This window comes from Bos mutus, chromosome 16 (genome assembly GCF_027580195.1).
Source record: "Bos mutus isolate GX-2022 chromosome 16, NWIPB_WYAK_1.1, whole genome shotgun sequence".
Taxonomy (NCBI): domain Eukaryota; kingdom Metazoa; phylum Chordata; class Mammalia; order Artiodactyla; family Bovidae; genus Bos; species Bos mutus.
Genome location: NC_091632.1, coordinates 47,568,263 through 47,587,266, shown reverse-complemented (window position 1 = coordinate 47,587,266; position 19,004 = coordinate 47,568,263). Strand labels below are relative to the sequence as shown.

General features: G+C 39.2%; 1 protein-coding gene across 1 annotated transcript in view; it reads left to right on the top strand.

Annotated features, from left to right (window-relative positions):
• The first annotated feature begins 293 nt into the window (after nucleotides 1-293).
• The window catches only part of MROH9 (maestro heat like repeat family member 9), a 102,438-nt gene continuing 83,727 nt past the window's right edge, over nucleotides 294-19,004 (top strand). The window contains exons 1-2 of the mRNA XM_005902418.1: nucleotides 294-348; nucleotides 3,812-3,858. Coding sequence (XP_005902480.1) covers nucleotides 294-348; nucleotides 3,812-3,858 — 102 coding nt within the window. The remainder of the gene's footprint in view (nucleotides 349-3,811; nucleotides 3,859-19,004) is intronic.

The window sequence follows — 19,004 nt, the reverse complement described above, 5'->3', positions numbered from 1 at the left end:
GGGACGACAGAGGATGAGATGGTTGCATCGCATCACTGACTCAATGGACATGGGTTTGGGTGGACTCTGGGAGTTGGTGATGGACAGGGAAGCTTGGCGTGCTGCAGTTCATGGGGTCACAAAGAGTCGGACACAACTGAGCAACTGAACTGAACTGAAATACCATATAACATAGTAGTATCAAAATTTATAAAGCAAAACAAAGCTCTAGGAACACATACTGGTTTATGTACTAATACAAAATACTCTTTTACAGCATTAGTAGCAGAAGGCTTTAAGTCACCTCTGTCGGCATGTCCTCAAGGATTATTAAAGCAAGTAAGAATTTAGGCTATGTTGAAGACAAAGGTAAGTGTGTATATACGTGTGTGGACGAGAGTGAGAAACTTCAGTCTCTAGCCCTGAATGCAAAGAATGTATCTTTTTTTCCCTAGTGCCCACAAAAAGGATTACTCATGAAAGATAACCATATGTTAAGCTAGAAATTTCTGTATAAATTCCAAAATGTAGAAACAGCAGAAATATTCTCTGATCACAATGCAAAAAAAAAAAAAAAAAAGTTAGTAATAAATTTAGGAAACAAAAAGTTCCTATCATTTGCCATATAAGATATTCTGTTTAAACAACTCTTAGGTTAAAGAGAAATTAATATAGAAGTTACAGAATCTTGATAGCCCTACATATTAGAATCTATAACATACAGCTGAAAGAGCATGCAGAGAAAAACCCAAAGCTTTACATACTTAGAATTATAAACTAGGAAGGATGGAAATAATTGAATCAAGAATCCACAAGAAGTTAGAAAAAGAACCTCACAGTAAATCCAAGGAAGATGGAGGAAAGAAGGCATACATAAAGATGAAGCTGCATCCTTGAATTTGATAAAGGAAAAACAGTACAACTAGTGAATAAACTCAAAATCTGATACTTTCTGATGAGAAGAACACTTCACTTCTGTGATATTTTCCAAAAAAGAAAAAAAACCTATATCTCCAATGAAATGTTGATAAAATATCAGATAAATGCAAACTTGAGGGGCATTCCAAAACATCTGACCAGGTACCTTCCAAAATAGTCAAATTCATGAACAAGGAAAGATTACAAAATAATCACAAAATAGAGGAAATAAAGGAGAAATAACTATTAAATGCAATGTGGGATCCTGAATTGAATCCTGGAACAGGAAAAGGACTTTAGTAGACAAAGTCTACAGTTTAGTTAATAAAGTTGTACTTTTATTAACTTTTCAGTTTTTACAGATGTGCCATGGTTATGTAAGATGATAACATTAGGGGAAATAAGGTGAGGGGTACATGAAAACTCTATGCTATTTTTTTTTCTTTCCAATATTTATTATTTATTGTCTTCATACACTCGCTAGGGCTCTTAGGTTAATATTGCATAGAAATAGAAAGGGCAGACATCTTGATTTTATTGACCTTAAAAATATATATATTCAGCTTTTTAAGTATAAAGTTTAAATTTAATTAGTTCTTTTCCTATCTTCTTCTTTTTTTTTCATTTTTTAGAATTTTATTTTATTTTTAAACTTTACATAATTGTATTAGTTTTGCCAAATATCAAAATGAATCCACCACAGGTATACATGTGTTCCCCATCCTAAACCCTCCTCCCTCCTCCCTCCCCATACCATCCCTCTGGGTCGTCCCAGTGCACTAGCCCCAAGCATCCAGTATCGTGCCTAGAACCTGGACTGGCATCTCGTTTCATACATGATATTTTACATGTTTCAATGCCATTCTCCCAGATCTTCCCACCCTCTCCCTCTCCCACAGAGTCCATAAGACTGTTCTATACATCACTGTCTCTTTTGCTGTCTCGTACACAGGGTTATTGTTACCCTCTTTCTAAATTCCATATATATGCGTTAGTATACTGTATTGGTGTTTTTCCTTCTGGCTTACTTCACTCTGTATAATAGGCTCCAGTTTCATCCACCTCATTAGAACTGATTCAAATGTATTCTTTTTAATGGCTGAGTAATACTCCATTGTGTATATGTACCACAGCTTTCTTATCCATTCATCTGCTGATGGACATCTAGGTTGCTTCCATGTCCTGGCTATTATAAACAGTGCTGCGATGAACATTGGGGTACATGTGTCTCTTTCCCTTCTGGTTTCCTCAGTGTGTATGCCCAGCAGTGGGATTGCTGGATCATAAGGCAGTTCTATTTCCAGTTTTTAAAGGAATCTCCACACTGTTCTCCATAGTGGCTGTACTAGTTTGCATTCCCACCAACAGTGTAAGAGGGTTCCCTTTTCTCCACACCCTCTCCAGCATTTATTATTTGTAGACTTTTGGATCGCAGCCATTCTGACTGGTGTGAAATGGTACCTCATAGTGGTTTTGATTTGCATTTCTCTGATAATGAGTGATGTTGAGCATCTTTTCATGTGTTTGTTAGCCATCTGTATGTCTTCTTTGGAGAAATGTCTATTTAGTTCTTTGGCCCATTTTTTGATTGGGTCATTTATTTTTCTGGAGTTGAGCTGTAGGAGTTGCTTGTATATTTTTGAGATTAGTTGTTTGTCAGTTGCTTCATTTGCTATTATTTTCTCCCATTCTGAAGGCTGTCTTTTCACCTTGCTAATAGTTTCCTTTGATGTGCAGAAGCTTTTAAGGTTAATTAGGTCCCATTTGTTTATTTTTGTTTTTATTTCCAATATTCTGGGAGATGGGTCATAGAGGATCCTGCTGTGATGTATGTCAGAGAGTGTTTTGCCTATGTTCTCCTCTAGGAGTTTTATAGTTTCTGGTCTTACATTTAGATCTTTAATCCATTTTGAGTTTATTTTTATGCTATTTTTTCAACTTTTCTGTAAATCTAAAATTATTCTAAAATAAAGACATTATTTTTTAAAAAGAAGCACAGAAGACCTAGAACATTTAAATAGAACAATTAGAAGAAATGAAAATAATGATCAAAGGGCTACCCCCTTAAACAAGCAAACAAAACATACCATGTTCTAAAAGTTTTATTAGAGTATTTACCAAACACTTCAGTCATCCATAACTTCAATGCTAGTTAAATCATTCTGATATAGACACATTTAAAAGGCACTCGTGTACTTTCCCATGAGATAAAGAATTAAAAGATAATACAGTCTTTTTCTTTCCAATTTTAATATACTTATTTCTTTCTATTTTTCAATAATACTGGATGGAATGTCCAGAAATGGCAAATGATAGTAGTAATAATGGTCATCTTTGTCTTGTTCTTTAATTGAGAATGCTTCTAATTATCTCTCTATTACACCTGGCTCTGGCTTTTGTGTTTATATGTCACTTTAAGAGAATGACACACATCTATTTCATTAAGGAATTGTTATCAAGAATTGATTTAAAATTTTATCAGAATTTTGCCTTAATAAAAATTATCATGTAATTTTTTAATAATTAAAGTCGAGAATTATATTTTATGTTCTCTTTAATATCACCATTCTTGTATGTTTGAAATAAATACCACTTGATTATACTTTTAATATGGCTCTTTGGCTTATCTTTAGTTAAGCGTTCAGTAAAATTTGTGATGAATTTGTCTGAAGTTTTCCTGTGTGTGTGTGTGTGTGTGTCTTCATGCATTATCTTTATTGGGCTTTGCCATTAAGGTTATACAAAGCTTTAGATTTGGGGATATGTTCCAACAGGTGGTAAGAGTTCATTCTCTCTCTCTTTAAAATTAATTTGTTTATTTTAATTGGAGGCTAATTACTTTACATTATTGTAGTGGTTTTTACCATACATTGACAAATACATTTTAATGAGTCTCTCTCTTCTCTTTGACTAGTAAGTAATCTCCATGTTCTACAGTCCAGTGTCAAGTGGCACCGTGTGGTAAGTGATATTTCATGAGTATATTCATGTAACTGAAATCTCTTGAAGGGGAAACAAACAATACAATTGTGTGGGTAGATGGAAGAGAAAAGGGCAGTTTGGTTGAAAACTGTTTTTAGCATTTCTTGGCAGAGTCCTATTCCTGCTTACCCTTGTGTGCCCCACAAAATGACCTTCAACACTAGTTCAAAAGGATGAAAGTTTTGACTTATCACACTATTTTTCCCATCCACCTTCACCTCCTGACTGGCCCGCTACAATAGCCCATTATTCTTCTTCATTACTGTGGAAATACTTCCCAGCAAACTAGGTCGGAAGTGAGTGACCACCAGAAAGAGGACAAGAGGTCATGCTGTGGGCAGACAAAAGAGAAAACTATTTTCCCAGTTCACCACCACAACCTCAGAGAAGCCTCCCTGGTGGCTTAGTGGTAGAGTCTGCCTGCCAATGCAGGAGACACGGGTTCGATCCCTGGTCTGGGAAGATCCCACATGCAGCGGAAGACTAAGCCCTTGTGCCGCAACTATTGGGCCGGTGCTCTAGAGCCAAGAGCGTTAACTACTGAGCCCACGCGCCCCAGAGCCTGTTCTCCACAACAATGGAGCCGCTGCAGTGGAAGCCTGCACTCCACAACTAGAGAGTCGCCTCTACTTGCCACAACTAGAGAAAGCTCACACAGCGATGAAGACGCAGGGCAGCCAAAAATAAAATAAATACTATTTTAAATATAAAAATAAAGACAGAGGAGACAAGGAGAGCTGTGAGAGAGAGAAACCCCATTATTCACTCCAATAATGGTAAAAATGGCTAACACTTAGATAGCTTTAATAACATCTTAGTTATGCTCCGAGTGCTTCACATGAAAAGCTCATTTAATCCTCACAGCAGTCCTACACAGTAAGTACTTCTATTATCCCTGCTCAGAAAATGAGGACTGAGGCAAGAGGTGTGACCTGCCAGTGGGCCCATAATTTTCAAGTGGCGGAACAGGATACAAATTCATGGAATCTGGTCCCAGAATCACTGGTATCACCACCAAGTTATAATGTGTTGGCCCTAAAACCAAGAATCTTGCCTGCCCTTGGGATCAAGGGAAAAATAATAAGGTTGAAGTTTTTAAATAAACAGGATTCAGTATTAAAAATAATGGTGAATTCATTTTAGTAACCAAAAGAGATGGAAAATTCATGAAATCAGACTTAGAAGTCAATAAGGGAGACAACGAACTAGGAGAGGATCGAATCAGTGAGTAGAGAGGGATAGAGTACAGTAGAAGAATTACAAGAAAAAATAAAAGCATTTCCTGGTCTTCTCAGCTAAAACAGTGTTATTAGCACTTCCATATCGGTGTATTCTATCTCTGGATAGATAGAAGGAAGACATGGAAATTTTGTCGCTATTTACCCTATCGTGCTGTGCTCTATGTGTGTGCATTACTTTTTAAAATGTTTAAATCAATATAGTGCTTTAAAACTTTACTCAAAAAGATGCTTCTATAGATAATTAAGTTTCATCACTGGCTCAACCTACACATTTGTATCTAAATTTGAAATCTATCTCCTGCTCTTGTAAAATGCTGTTTCCTATGTATGTCCGTAAATGTGCCTCACAGATCATCAATTTTATCCTACTTTTAATCTTTATTTTACTTTTATGTCATTGGGTTTCTTTTCTTTGTCTCTAAGTCACCCTTAATCCCTTTTATTTCTCTGGTGAAGGGGTATCTTAATAAAATAAATTAGTATAGAGCAATCTTACTGTGAGAATTTGAAACTGTTTTGTTGTTAGCTGTTGTTGTTCAGTCAGCTGTTTTACTGATTCCTGCTATGTCTCCAGAGATAAACTGGTGATCTAGTAAGACAGTTGCTAAACTCGTAAAGTAAGAATATGGTCCTAAGAAGGTTAAAATTGCACTGTAATTTCAGTTCTTAATGTTTTTCAGAAGCAGTGTCCATATTTCACTTAGGTCCAAAAACCAAATTATATTTAAGAGAATGACATAGACTTATGTTGGAAATAGATGTATATAGACAGAGAGTTCCAGAAAAACATCTATTTCTGCTTTATTGACTATGCCAAAGCCTTTGACTGTGTGGATCACAATAAACTGTGGAAAATTCTGAAAGAGATGGGAATACCAGACCACCTGACCTGCCTCTTGAGAAACCTGCATGCAGGTCAGGAAGCAACAGTTAGAACTGGACATGGAACAACAGACTGGTTCCAAATAGGAAAAGGAGTATGTCAAAGCTGTATATTGTCACCCTGCTTATTTAACTTATATGCAGAGTACATCATGAGAAATGTTGGACTGGAAGAAGCACAAGCTGGAATGAAGATTACCAGGAGAAATATCAACAACCTCAGATATGCACCCTTATGACACCACCCTTATGGCAGAAAGTGAAGAGGAACTGAAGAGCCTCTTTTTGAAAGTGAAAAAGGAGAGTGAAAAAGTTGGCTTAAAGCTCAACATTCAAGACACTAAGTTCATGGCATCCAGTCCTATCACTTCATGGAAAATAGATGGGGAAACAGTGGAAACAGTGTCAGACTTTATTTTGGGGGGCTCCAAAATCACTGCAGATGGTGATTGCAGCCATAAAATTAAAAGACACTTACTCCTTGTAAGGATTATGACCAACCTAGTTAGCATATTCAAAAGCAGAGATATTACTTTGGCAACAAAGGTCTGTCTAGTCAAGGCTATGGTTTTTCCAGTGGTCATGTATGGATGTGAGAGTTGGACTATAAAGAAAGCTGAGTGCCGAAGAATTGATGCTTCTGAACTGTGGTGCTAGAGACGACTCTTGAGAGTCTCTTGGACTTCAAGGAGATCCAACCAGTCCATCCTAAAGGAGATCAGTCCTGGGTGTTCATTGGTAGGACTGATTTTGAAGCTGAAACTCCAATACTTTGGCCACCTCATGCAAAGAGCTGACTCATTTGAAAAGCCCCTGATGCTGGGAAAGATTGAGGGCAGGAGGAGAAGGGGACAACAGAGGATGAGATGGTTGGGTGGCATCACCAACTCAATGGACATGGTTCTGGGTGGACTCCGGGAGTTGGTGATGGACAGGGAGGCTTGGCGTGCTGCGGTTAGCAACTGAACTGAACTGAGACAGGAGATGGTCAAATGATTCATGGGACAAAAATTAAACTTGTTTAATGTAAAGGTCATGGTTTGAGCCTAAACTAAACTAAGTTCTTGCTAGAATTCAGGCCCACTTCAGATGGACCACTCCAGATGAGACAGGACTATCAGGATGGAAGAGACTGCAAGAGAAGAACACCTCTTGTGTGAAAATATTATCAAGGTGCATAAGTGTGATTCAAGGACAATGGGCTGGTAGAAGAGTGGGCAGTCTTACTATAGCAGTCCTAGCTGCCAAGTCCTAGAAAGATGAGGCTGCTGTAAAAGAGAGAGAAACAATGAGTAGATAAAATGGTGAGAGTGAATGCAGTCACCTGTGGCTCTTGCTAGAAAGTGAGAGAATCTTTTGTGCAAGGCCAGTTTTCTTTCTCTCTCTTTTAAAATGAAGTATAGTTGACTTTCAAATTATATTACTTCAAACCAGTAACTCAACTCCTTTGTGTTTATTTGAAGAAAACAAAAACACTAATTTGAAAATATATATGACCCCTATGTTCACTGCAGCATTATTTACAGCAGCCAAGATATGGAAGCAACATAAATTTCCATCAACAAATAAATGGATAAAAAATATGTAGTACATATATACAATGGAATATTACTCGGCCTTAAAAAGAATGAAATCTTGCCATTTGCATCAACATTAATAGACAGAGGATATTATGCTAAGTAAAATAAGTTACGAGTTCTCTTGATTGTGGGTATCATCCGTCATGGAACTCTACCAGCAAGCACTAGCAGCAGTATCAATGCCTTTGACAGATGGCCGCTTCAGCAGCATCATTTGGCTCCAGCAAACCTGCGTGCTTTCTCAGTCACGTCCAACTCTTTGCAACCCCATGGACTGTACCCTGCCAGGCTCCTCTGTCCATGGAGGCAAAAATACTAGAGTGGGTTGCCATTTCCTGCTCCAGGGGATCTTTCCAACCCAGGGATCAAACTCGCATCTCTTGCATTGGCAAGCGGATCCTTTACAATCAGCAAAAATAGTCAATATTATCTTAGCAAATCACAGCAGTAAAGGAGCTATCACACTTTTAATCTATTACAGATGGCTCAGCTATATATTAATAGCATAGAGATTTTCTATATCTAATTAAGTGAATCTATCCAGTGGTTCCTCTTATTTACTTATTTACTTTTCAAAACAACTTTGATTTTTTATTTATTTTATTGGAGTATAGTTGATTTACAATGTTGCATTAGTTTCAGATGTACAGGAAAGTAATTACTTACACATACACATTTATCCACTCTTTTTTATATGTATTTTTTCTATATAGGCCATTACAGATCAACTTTTTTGTTTTTGGTCACACTGTGCTGCATGTGAGATCTTAGTTTCCATACCTAGTATCGTGTCCTCTGCAGTGGAAGTGTGGAGTCAACCCCTGGACCACCAGGGAAGTCCCCACTTTCAGAAAAATTTTTAATTGTACTTGTTAAATTTCTCCTAGAATTTCTTTTGGCATTTGATTAGAATTAAACTAAATTGCATACCACCCTAATGGCAGAAAATGAAGAGGAACTCAAGAGCCTCTTGATGAAAGTGAAAGAGGAGAGTGAAAAAGTTGGCTTAAAACTCAACATTCAGAAAACTAAGATCATGGCATCCAGTTCCATCACTTCATGGCAAATAGATGGGGGGAAAGATGAAAACAGTGACAGGCTTTCTTTTCTTGTGCTCCAAATCACTCAGGACAGTGACTGCAGCCATGAAATTAAAAGACACTTGCTCTTTGGAAGAAAAGCTATGACAAACCTAGACAGCATATTAAAAAGCAGAAACATCACTTTGCCAACAAAGGTCCATATAGTCAAAGCTATGGTTTTTCCCGTAGTCATGTATGGATGTGAGAGCTGGACCATAAAGAAGGCTGAGCACTGAAGTATTGATGATTTCAAACTACAGTGCTGGAGAAGACTCTTAAGAGTTCCTTAGACAGCAAGGAGATCAAAGCAGTTAATTCTAAAGGAAATCAACCCTGAATATACATTGCAAGGACTGATGCTGAAACTGAAGTTCCAATACTTTGGACACTTGATGCAAAGAAGTGACTCACTGGCAAAGACCCTGATGCTGGGAAAGATGGAGGGCAGGAGGAGAAGAGGGTGACAGAGGATGAGATGATTGGATGGCTTCACCAGCTCAATGGACATGAGTTTGAGCAAACTCTGGGAAATAGTGAAGGACGGGGAAGACTGGTGTGCTGCAGTCCACAGGGTCACAAACAGTCACACACGACTTAGCAACTGAACAACAACAATAAATACTAAATTTATAGACTAGTTTATGGAGACATCATTTAAATTCTTATCATCAGGAACATGCTTTATTCTCTCATTTACTTGAATCTTCAGTAAAGTTTTTTTCATGTATACCTTAAATATTTCTTAATAATTTATCTAGGTGTATTTTATATACTTATAGTTATTGAGTATACAATATATGATTTGTAAATATTTTCTCCCAGCACATTGACTTTTTTTTCTTTTCCTTAATTGTGTCTTTATGAAAAGCAAAAATGTTTAGTATTGATCAAATCTAATTTTTCTTTTCTTTTGTTGACTGTGTTTTGGGGGCTGTATCTAAGAAAATGCTGCTGAAACGAAAAGTGACAAAGATTTTCTCTTACATTTTCTTCTAAAGATTTTACAGTTGTAGCTCTTACACTTAGATCTAGTCTCTATTTTGAGTTATTTTTGTTTAGGTGTGAGGTAGGAATATAAATTCATCTTTTTACATATCCATATCCATTGTTTCCTTCTTTTATTTTTAACGTATAATCTCATAGCATTGTTGCAGCAAAATGTGACCTGCACAATTTCTGTTCTGGGAACTTAGAGATTTGTGTGTGTGTGTGAAGTAGATATATGATCAATTTTAAATGGCTTTTTTTAGTTTTGTAAAAGTAGTATGCTTCCATCTTTTAAATAATGCAATATAGATGAAAATTTTAAAATATAATAATAAAAACAGCTATCATCAATGATGATTCTAGCCATTTCCCTAGGTTGCAAATAATTTTCTTTAAACAATAAAATTGAAGGCATAACTTACATTTTTCTGGTATACAGTATAATCAATGAAAAATCTGATCATGATCTGATTTTGCAGCCTTAGTCATCTGTTTTATTTCTCTGGAAGCCTTTAAGATTTTTCTTCATCTTGGCTAAACTGAAATTTCATAACAATAGTTTTAGGTGCATTTTTTATTCAAGTATGTTAGGCACTTACTCATATGTCAATCTCCAGATTCCAGCCCATTTATCTTTGAGAAACTATCTTGTATTATTTTTTTAAGAATTTATTTATTTATTTCTTGACTCTGCTGGGTTTTCATTGCTGCACAGGCTTTTCTCTAGTTGCGGCAAGCAGGGGCTACTCTCTAGACGTTGGTGTGCAGGCTTCTCATTGCGGGCTTCTCTTGTTGCGGAGCACAGAGTGCAGGGCACATGGGCATTAGAGGTTGCAGCTCCTGGGCTCTAAAATACAAGCTCAGTAGTTGTGGAGCATGTGCTTATTTGCTCTCTGGCATGTAGGATCTTCCCAGACCAGGGATCGAACTCGTGTCTCCTACGCTGGCAGGCAGATCCTTCACCACTGAGCCATCAGGGAAGCCCCTATCTTGTATTATTGTTTGAACAATTTTCTTCCTCAGGTTTTCTTCATTCTTTCCCCTGAGACTCCTATTAGATATTATACTGTAACATTTTAAGAAATCCCAAGATCTCCTGGCTTTGATCTGAGATGTGTGAAAACATACTGAAGAATCAACTCAGGACACAACCAAAGAGGTTCTCCTTGTGGAGAGACTGAGGTGTGTGTGTTAGTGATTTGGCACATCGAATGTTCACTGACAAGACAATTTCAACAATGCTCTAGAAGGACTATGTGAGGAGAGATTAATGCTTTAGGTATTCATATAGTTAGAATGTAGCTTTTCCATTCTAACTGCTATTGCTAAATGTCTGTCCAAGAGTAACAGTAAAAAGAAATACAGAAGTTTTTAAAATTCCGTGTATTAACATAATCACTGAGCAAATGCCCTCTATCTTGCCTTCAAGAGTCATCAGACTACTTGCTGGAATGTTACGGTTTTCCATGGGTTACACTGGCTAAGTCAGTGTTACTACTTCCAATTATCATATAACATTCACTGATGAGGATAATAATAAAGGATTTTTCTGCCCATTGAAGATTTATTCATTTAAAGAGGAACTTTTCAACACTAAATAGATAAGCAGTTAGGTAGTATGAGTTACCTAGAACTACTAGTGTTCACAGATGACGTGATTTTTGTCAAAGTGGAAAATAAAAGGCATAACAGATGGCAAATTGAAATACTAGATTGACTAGGTAAATCTAAATTGAAATTGTTCCAAAATAAGTGCCTGTTCTAGAGAAGTCGCTCAGTTGTGTCCGACTCTTTGGGACCCCATGGACTGTAGCCCAACAGGCTCTTCCATTCATGAGATTTTGCATGCAAGAATACTGGAGTGGGTTGCCATTTCCTTCTCCAGGAGATCTTCCTGATCTGTTCTAGAGGCCTTTCTAAAATGTGGGGATTAGGAAACAATGTCTGTATCACCAACTGGCTAAACCTTATTAATCATTTGGAAAAAAAATGTGTTCTGCTTACACAGATACCATAGAAGAGATGTAAAGAATGTTTATATTATTACAATAATCCCTATTGACCTAACTCAGAGGTCTAATCTAGGTCTAAAATGGGGATTTATTAGGGGAATGGGTTATAAGGAGCCGTGGGAAAATAAGTAACTAGTAATCCTCATCCTCTTGAACCACTGAAGTTGATGTGAATATGACGGCTTCATCAACTGTTCTGCTCATGCTTTTTTGTATTTATGTACTGATAATACTGTATTACTAGTTCTGATGGTTTATACAATTATATTTTTGAAAAATGAAGGAGGAAGAAACGATTAAGTTTTATCAGCAGAATTCTCTCAAATATTGAAGTGGATATATGAATATATAGGGCTCCAAAGTGGACAATCACCAAAAAGGTTTGGAATGAAGTCGTATTAAGACTTGGACTTAAGTACTGTTACTATTGATACTAGGCAGTGATACTGGATATATTAACTGGTTACGATGTCCAGGTACACTTGAGCTTGAGAAAGTTCCTCTTTTTGCTGGCCTCAATCAAAGAAAATGGAAATCTTCCCCTTTGGAAGTGAAGGAAGTGAGGGATATTTGGGTCTCTGAAAAGGTTGTCTACTTTTAAAGTCATGCTATAACTTCTGAGATGCCTCAAGAAAGTATACTATAGTGGCCGTCAATAATGAGTTCAACAGAAATGTTCACTGCTCTGTTTGGAGTAGAGAAATAAAAGAAAGCACAAGGGACAGAAATCCAGCTGAGAACAATGAGATAGGAAAAGGTACTATTTAAGGTCTCAGGCAATGGCACCCCACTCTAGTACTCTTGCCTGGAAAATCCCATGGATGGAGGAGCCGGGAAGGCTGGAGTCCATGGAGTCACTGAGGGTCGGACACGACTGAGCGACTTCACTTTCACTTTTCACTTTCCTGCATTGGAGAAGGAAATGGCAACCCACTCCAGTGTTCTTGCCTGGAGAATCCCAGGGATGGGGGAGCCTGGTGGGCTGCCGTCTGTGGGGTCACACAGAGTTGGACACGACTGAAGTGACTTAGCAGCAGCAGCAGCAGGCATAGAATATCAAGTTTCAATGAGTATTACTATGTCACACCAGAATCAATAAGTGACAAGTATTGTCCCCATTATACATGGTTCTGAAATGGGAACAAACAAAATGGTTTTGTTACAATATCACAGCTTGTTTTTGTTTTGTTTTGAGTGTCTCACTTGTTGACTTTGGTCTTTCTTGTAGAAAGGAAAAGCAATCTTTGACTAGTAGAATTTTTTTCTTTGTTTATTTGTGTATAGCTTCATTTGTGTCTGAAGATAGCTGAGAACCTCAGATCCAAATATAACACTTGAGCTGAATACTCAGCATGATGACCTGCCAGTCTGGGCATCTACAGAAACCCTCCAGGTCTCCAGTAGTTTTCATGTCTCAAATCTAAAGGATAATTTTCTTGTATGACCTTTATGCAGCATTTGATATTACTACCAGTCACTATGCATCTCTCTTTTTCTACTGCCAACATTCTAATCCTAGTATATTACAATCTCTCTTTTATAACATTCTCTTGGCAACAACTTTATCTCATTCAATCAAGTCTCTACAAAGCAGCCCTGTGGTCTTGTCCCTCCTTCTATTAAATGGCTCCCATTGGCCTTGTGGGCTTCCCTTGTGGCTCAGCTGTAAAGAATCCATCTGCAATGTGGGATACCTGGGTTCGATCCCTGGGTTGGGAAGATGGCCTGGAGAAGGGAAAGGCTACCCACTCCAGTATTCTGGCCTGGAGAATTCCATGGACTGTATAGTCCATGGGGTTGCAAACAGTCAGACACAACTGAGCGACTTTCACTTTTATTGGCCTTAGAGATGAGTACAAGACCTTTTAGAACTAACACCCCAAAAGATGTCCTTTTCATTATAGGGGACTGGAATGCAAAAGTAGGAAGTCAAGGAACACCTGGGGTAACTGGCAAATTTGGCCTTGGAATACGTAATGAAGCAGGGCAAAGGTTAATAGAGCTTTGCCAAGAGAACACACTGGTCATAGCAAACACCCTCTTCCAAAAACACAAGAGAAGACTCTACACATGGACATCACCAGATGGTCAACACCAAAATCATACTGATTATATTCTTTGCAGCCAAAGATGGATAAGCTCTATACAGTCAGCAAAAACAAGACCGGGAGCTGACTGTGGCTCAGATCATGAACTCCTTATTACCAAATTCAGACTTAAATTGAAGAAAGTAGGGAAAACCACTAAACCATTCAGATCAGATCAGATCAGATCAGTTGCTCAGTCGTGTTTGACTCTTTGCAACCCCATGAATCGCAGCACACCAGGCCTCCCTGTCCATCACCAACTCCCGGAGTTCACTGAGACTCACGTCCATTGAGTCAGTGATGCCATCCAGCTATCTCATCCTCTGTCGTCCCCTTCTCCTCCTGCCCCCAATCCCTCCCAGCATCAGAGTCTTTTCCAATGAGTCAACTCTTCACATGAGGTGGCCAAAGTACTGGAGTTTCAGCTTTAGTATCATTCCTTCCAAAGAAATCCCAGGGCTGATCTCCTTCAGAATGGACTGGTTGGATCTCCTTGCAGTCCAAGGGACTCTCAAGAGTCTTCTCCAGCACCGCAGTTCAAAAGCATCAATTCTTCGGTGCTCAGCCTTCTTCACAGTCCAACTCTTACATCCATACATGACCACAGGAAAAACCATAGCCCTGACCAGATGGACCTTTGTTGGCAAAGTAATGTCTCTGCTTTTGAATATGCCATCTAGGTTGGTCACAACTTTCCTTCCAAGGAGTAAGCGTCTTTTAATTTCATGGCTGCAGTCACCATCTGCAGTGATTTTGAAGCCCAGAAAAATAAAGTCTGACACTGTTTCCACTGTTTCCCCATCTATTTCCCATGAAGTGGTGGGACCGGATGCCATGATCTTCCTTTTCTGAATGTTCAGCTTTAAGCCAACTTTTTCACCCTGCACTTCCACTTTCATCAAGAGGCTTTTTAGTTCCTCTTCACTTTCTGCCATAAGGGTGGTGTCATCTGCATATCTGAGGTTATTGATATTTCTCCCGGCAATCTTGATTCCAGCTTGTGTTTCTTCCAGTCCATTCAGGTATGACCTAAATCAAATCCCTTATGATTATACTGTGGAAGTGAGAAATAGATTTAAGGGACTAGATCTGATAGATAGAGTGCTTGATGAACTATGGATGGAGGTTCATGACATTGTACAGGAGACAGGGATCAAGACCATCCCCATAGAAAAGAAATGCAAAAAAGCAAAATGGCTGTCTGGGGAGGCCTTACAAATAGCTGTGAAAAGAAGAGAAGTGAAAGTCAAAGGAGAAAAGGAAAGATATAAGTATCTGAATGCAGAGTTCCAAAGAATATCAAGGAGAGATAAGAAAGCCTTCCTCAGTGATCAGTGCAAAGAAATAGAGGAAAACAACAGAATGGGAAAGACTAGAGATCTCTTCAAGAAAATTAGAGATACAAAGGGGACATTTCATGCAAAGATGGGCTCAATAAAGGACAGAAATTGTATGGACCTAACAGAAGCAGATGGAGAAGGCGATGGCACCCACTCCAGTTCTCTTGCCTGGAAAATCCCATGGGCAAAGGAGCCTGGTAGGCTGCAGTCCATGGGGTCGCTGAGGGTCAGACACGACTGAGTGACTTCATTTTCACTTTTCACTTTCATGCATTGGAAAAGGAAATGGCAACCCACTCTAGTGTTCTTGCCTGGAGAATCCCAGGGACGGGGGAGCCTGGTGGGCTGCCGTCTATGGGGTCGCACAGAGTCAGACACGACTGAAGCGACTTAGCAGCATCAGTAGCAACAGAACCAGAAGATATTAACAAGAAGTGGCAAGAATACAGAGATGAACTGTAAAAAAAGATCTTCACGACCCAGATAATCATGATGGTGTGATCACTCACCTAGAGCCAGACATCCTGGAATGTGAAGTCAAGTGGGCCTTAGGAAGCATCACTACGAACAAAGCTAGTGGAGGTGATGGAATTCCAGTGGAGCTATTTCAAATCCTGAAAGATGATGCTGTGAAAGTGCTGCACTCAATATGCCAGCAACTTTGGAAAACTCAGCAGTGGCCACAGGACTGGAAAAGGTCAGTTTTCATTTCAATCCATAAGAAAGGTAATGCCAAAGAACGCTCAAACTACCACACAATTGCACTCATCTCACACGCTAGTAAAGTAATGCTCAAAATTCTCCAAGCCAGGCCTCAATAGTATGTGAACTGTGAAGTTCCAGATGTTCAAGCTGGTTTTAGAAAAGGCAGAGGAACCAAATATCAAATTGCCAACATCCACTGGATCATGAAAAAGGAAGAGAGTTCCAGAAAAACATCTATTTCTGCTTTATTGACTATGCCAAAGCCTTTGACTGTGTGGATCACAGCAAACTGTGGAAAATTCTGAAAGAGATGGGAATACCAGACCACCTGACTTGCCTCTTGAGAAACCTATATGCAGGTCAGGAAGCAACAGTTAGAACTGGACATGGAACAACAGACTGGGTCCAAATAGGAAAAGGAGTACATCAAGGCTGTATATTGTCACCCTGTTTATTTAACTTATATGCAGTGTACATCATGAGAAACGCTGGGCTAGAAGAAGCACAAGCTGGAATCAAGATTGCCGGGAGAAATATCAATAACCTCAGATATGCAGATGACACCACCCTTATGGCAGAAAGTGAAGAGGAACTAAAAAGCCTCTTGATGAAAGTGAAAGTGCAGGGTGAAAAAGTTGGCTTAAAGCTGAACATTCAGAAAACGGAGATCATGGCATCTAGTCCCATCACTTCATGGGAAATAGATGGGGAAACAGTGGAAACAGTGTCAGACTTATTTTTGGGGGCTTCAAAATCACTGCAGATGGTCACTGCAGCCATGAAATTAAAAGACGCTTACTCCTTGGAAGGAAAGTTGTGACCAACCTAGATAGCATATTCAAAAGCAGAGACATTACTTTGCCAACAAAGGTCCATCTAGTCAAGGCTATGGTTTTTCCTGTGGTCATGTATGGATGTGAGAGTTGGACTATAAAGAAAGTTGAGTACCAAAGAATTGATGCTTTTGAACTGTGGTGTTGGAGAAGACTCTTGAGAGTCCCTTGGACTGCAAGGAGATCCAACCAGTCCATTCTAAAGGAGATCAGTCCTGGGTGTTCTTTGGAAGGACTGATGCTAAAGCTGAAACTCCAGTACTTTGGCCACCTCTTATGAAGAGTTGACTCCTTGGAAAAGGCCCTGATGCTGGCAGGGATTGAGGGCAGGAGGGGAAGAGGACGACAGAGGATGAGATGGCTGGAAGGCATCACCAACTCGATGGACATGAGTTCTCCGAGTGTTGGTGATGGACAGGGAGGCCTGGCATGCTGCAGTTCATGGGGTCGCAAAGAGTCGGACACGACTGAGAGACTGAACTGAACTGAACTGAGAGATGAGTACTAAATCCTTTTACTCACAAAAGGGCTCACAATAGGACCAGCTGCGATCCCTTTCTGGCCCCATGACTTACCATTCTCCTTACTTTCTTTGCTCCATCCATATGGTTTCATTTTATGACCTCAATACAATGGTTCTCAATTCCAGCTTCATATTATTGGGTTGGCCAAAAAGTTCATTTGGGTTTTTGTGCCATCTTATGGAAAAACTCAAACGAACTTTTTGGCCAACCCAATGGAATTGTGTGTGGAGCTTTTTAAATACTGTTGTTAGAGCCACACCTTCGGAGATTTTGAATCACTTTTGTGAGGTGAAGTCTCGGCATTAGTATTTTCAGAAGGGATCCACGTGATTTTAAGGTTCAGCCAGGGCTGAGAACCACATCTGTAATGCAACAAATACTTTCTCAAGTCATCTTTAGGCCCTAGTGTTTCTCTGTTTGAAAAACTCTTCCTCTGCTCTCCTGACCCCTATAAGTCTCTAAACTTAAGTCTAAAACTTCTTTAGAAAACAAATTTTCCTTGATATCCTCTGCTAGATTAGCTTCCCATAGAAGTCCCTGTAATTCCTCTTTTGATCATGTACCAATTTCCTTTGTTTCAAGTTTACTTACCCACGAGATTATAGGCAAATACTATCTGTCTTGCCCCCTGCTCTAGTCCCACCGCTTAACACAGTGCCTAGTACATGGTAGATACTAAATAACTGTCTGATGGTCAACTGAAAATATCTGCATCCTGGGAATGCAGTCTTACAGTAATATTAAAGAACTATTCAGTTCTCTATTTTTCCATAGCAAGATGCTTGGTCGAAAGGGAAGATTTGTAAGAATGGCAAAGGCTTTTTAATGAGGGGAGTGTGTATTTGGGGTCCTATCACAAGTCAAGCTATTAATATGTTGACACTAAAACCCTAAAATGTCTGGAGAATCGGTGAAGTATGACTTCTAGTAGGGTGCAGAGATGAGAGTCCCACACCTCTCTGGAAAATAGCTTTCTAAGGAAAGACAGTGGAGGCACAAAACTAGTTTAAATAGAATGAGTTTTTAAAAGGAGGGGGGCAGTTCTATGTAATATAACAGCATAGTAAATTTCTCTCAGGAATTTGTCCCACCAATCTCCCCCAGAGTTAAAGTCTGAAATGAATGTAAGAACAAGTGAAAACTGAAAAAACTACAATACTGAGAGTGCACAGTGTAGTTACACTGGTTCTGGTGCTTTTTGCAGTAGTGAAAAATAATTTAACTGGATTGGGGAGTTGTTGTTTTAGTCACTAAGTCGTATCTGACTCTTTGTGACCCCATGGACTGTAGCCCACCAGGCTCCTCTGTCCAAGGGATTTCCCAGGCAAGAACAATGGAGTGGGTTGCATTTCCTTCTCTCTGCTTTGCAGGTGGATTCTTTACCTCTGAGCCACCTGGGTAGGGGGTGAATTTATTCTGGGTGTAGCCTTCGGCTCTCTTAGTATCTGGTCTTGGCAGGGTTGGTAGGGACACAAGAGCATCAGCAACAGTATCACTACCTTCCGTGTGGCACCAGCACAAAACGAAGAGGTAAGGACATTGAATACTCATACCTCAATTCACATGCCCCATTTCCCTGAACTTTTCACATTTTGCTGTTGTCAGAGAAAGGAGATGTTCTAGTGAGGTAGAGATGAAGGAAAAGGAATAGACTCACATACTATTCTAGAAGACCAGTCCATGGCTCCCTTTGAACATTCCCAGGAGAGTTTGTGAATTACCAGAGGGGAGTTCAAATTCCCTCAGGATAATGATTATTATGATAATACCCTGGCTAAGGTGGCATAAGACACACGTGATATGTATGTGATTTGAAACATCTGAGATTCAAGAAACTAGCCAAGTTGGCACA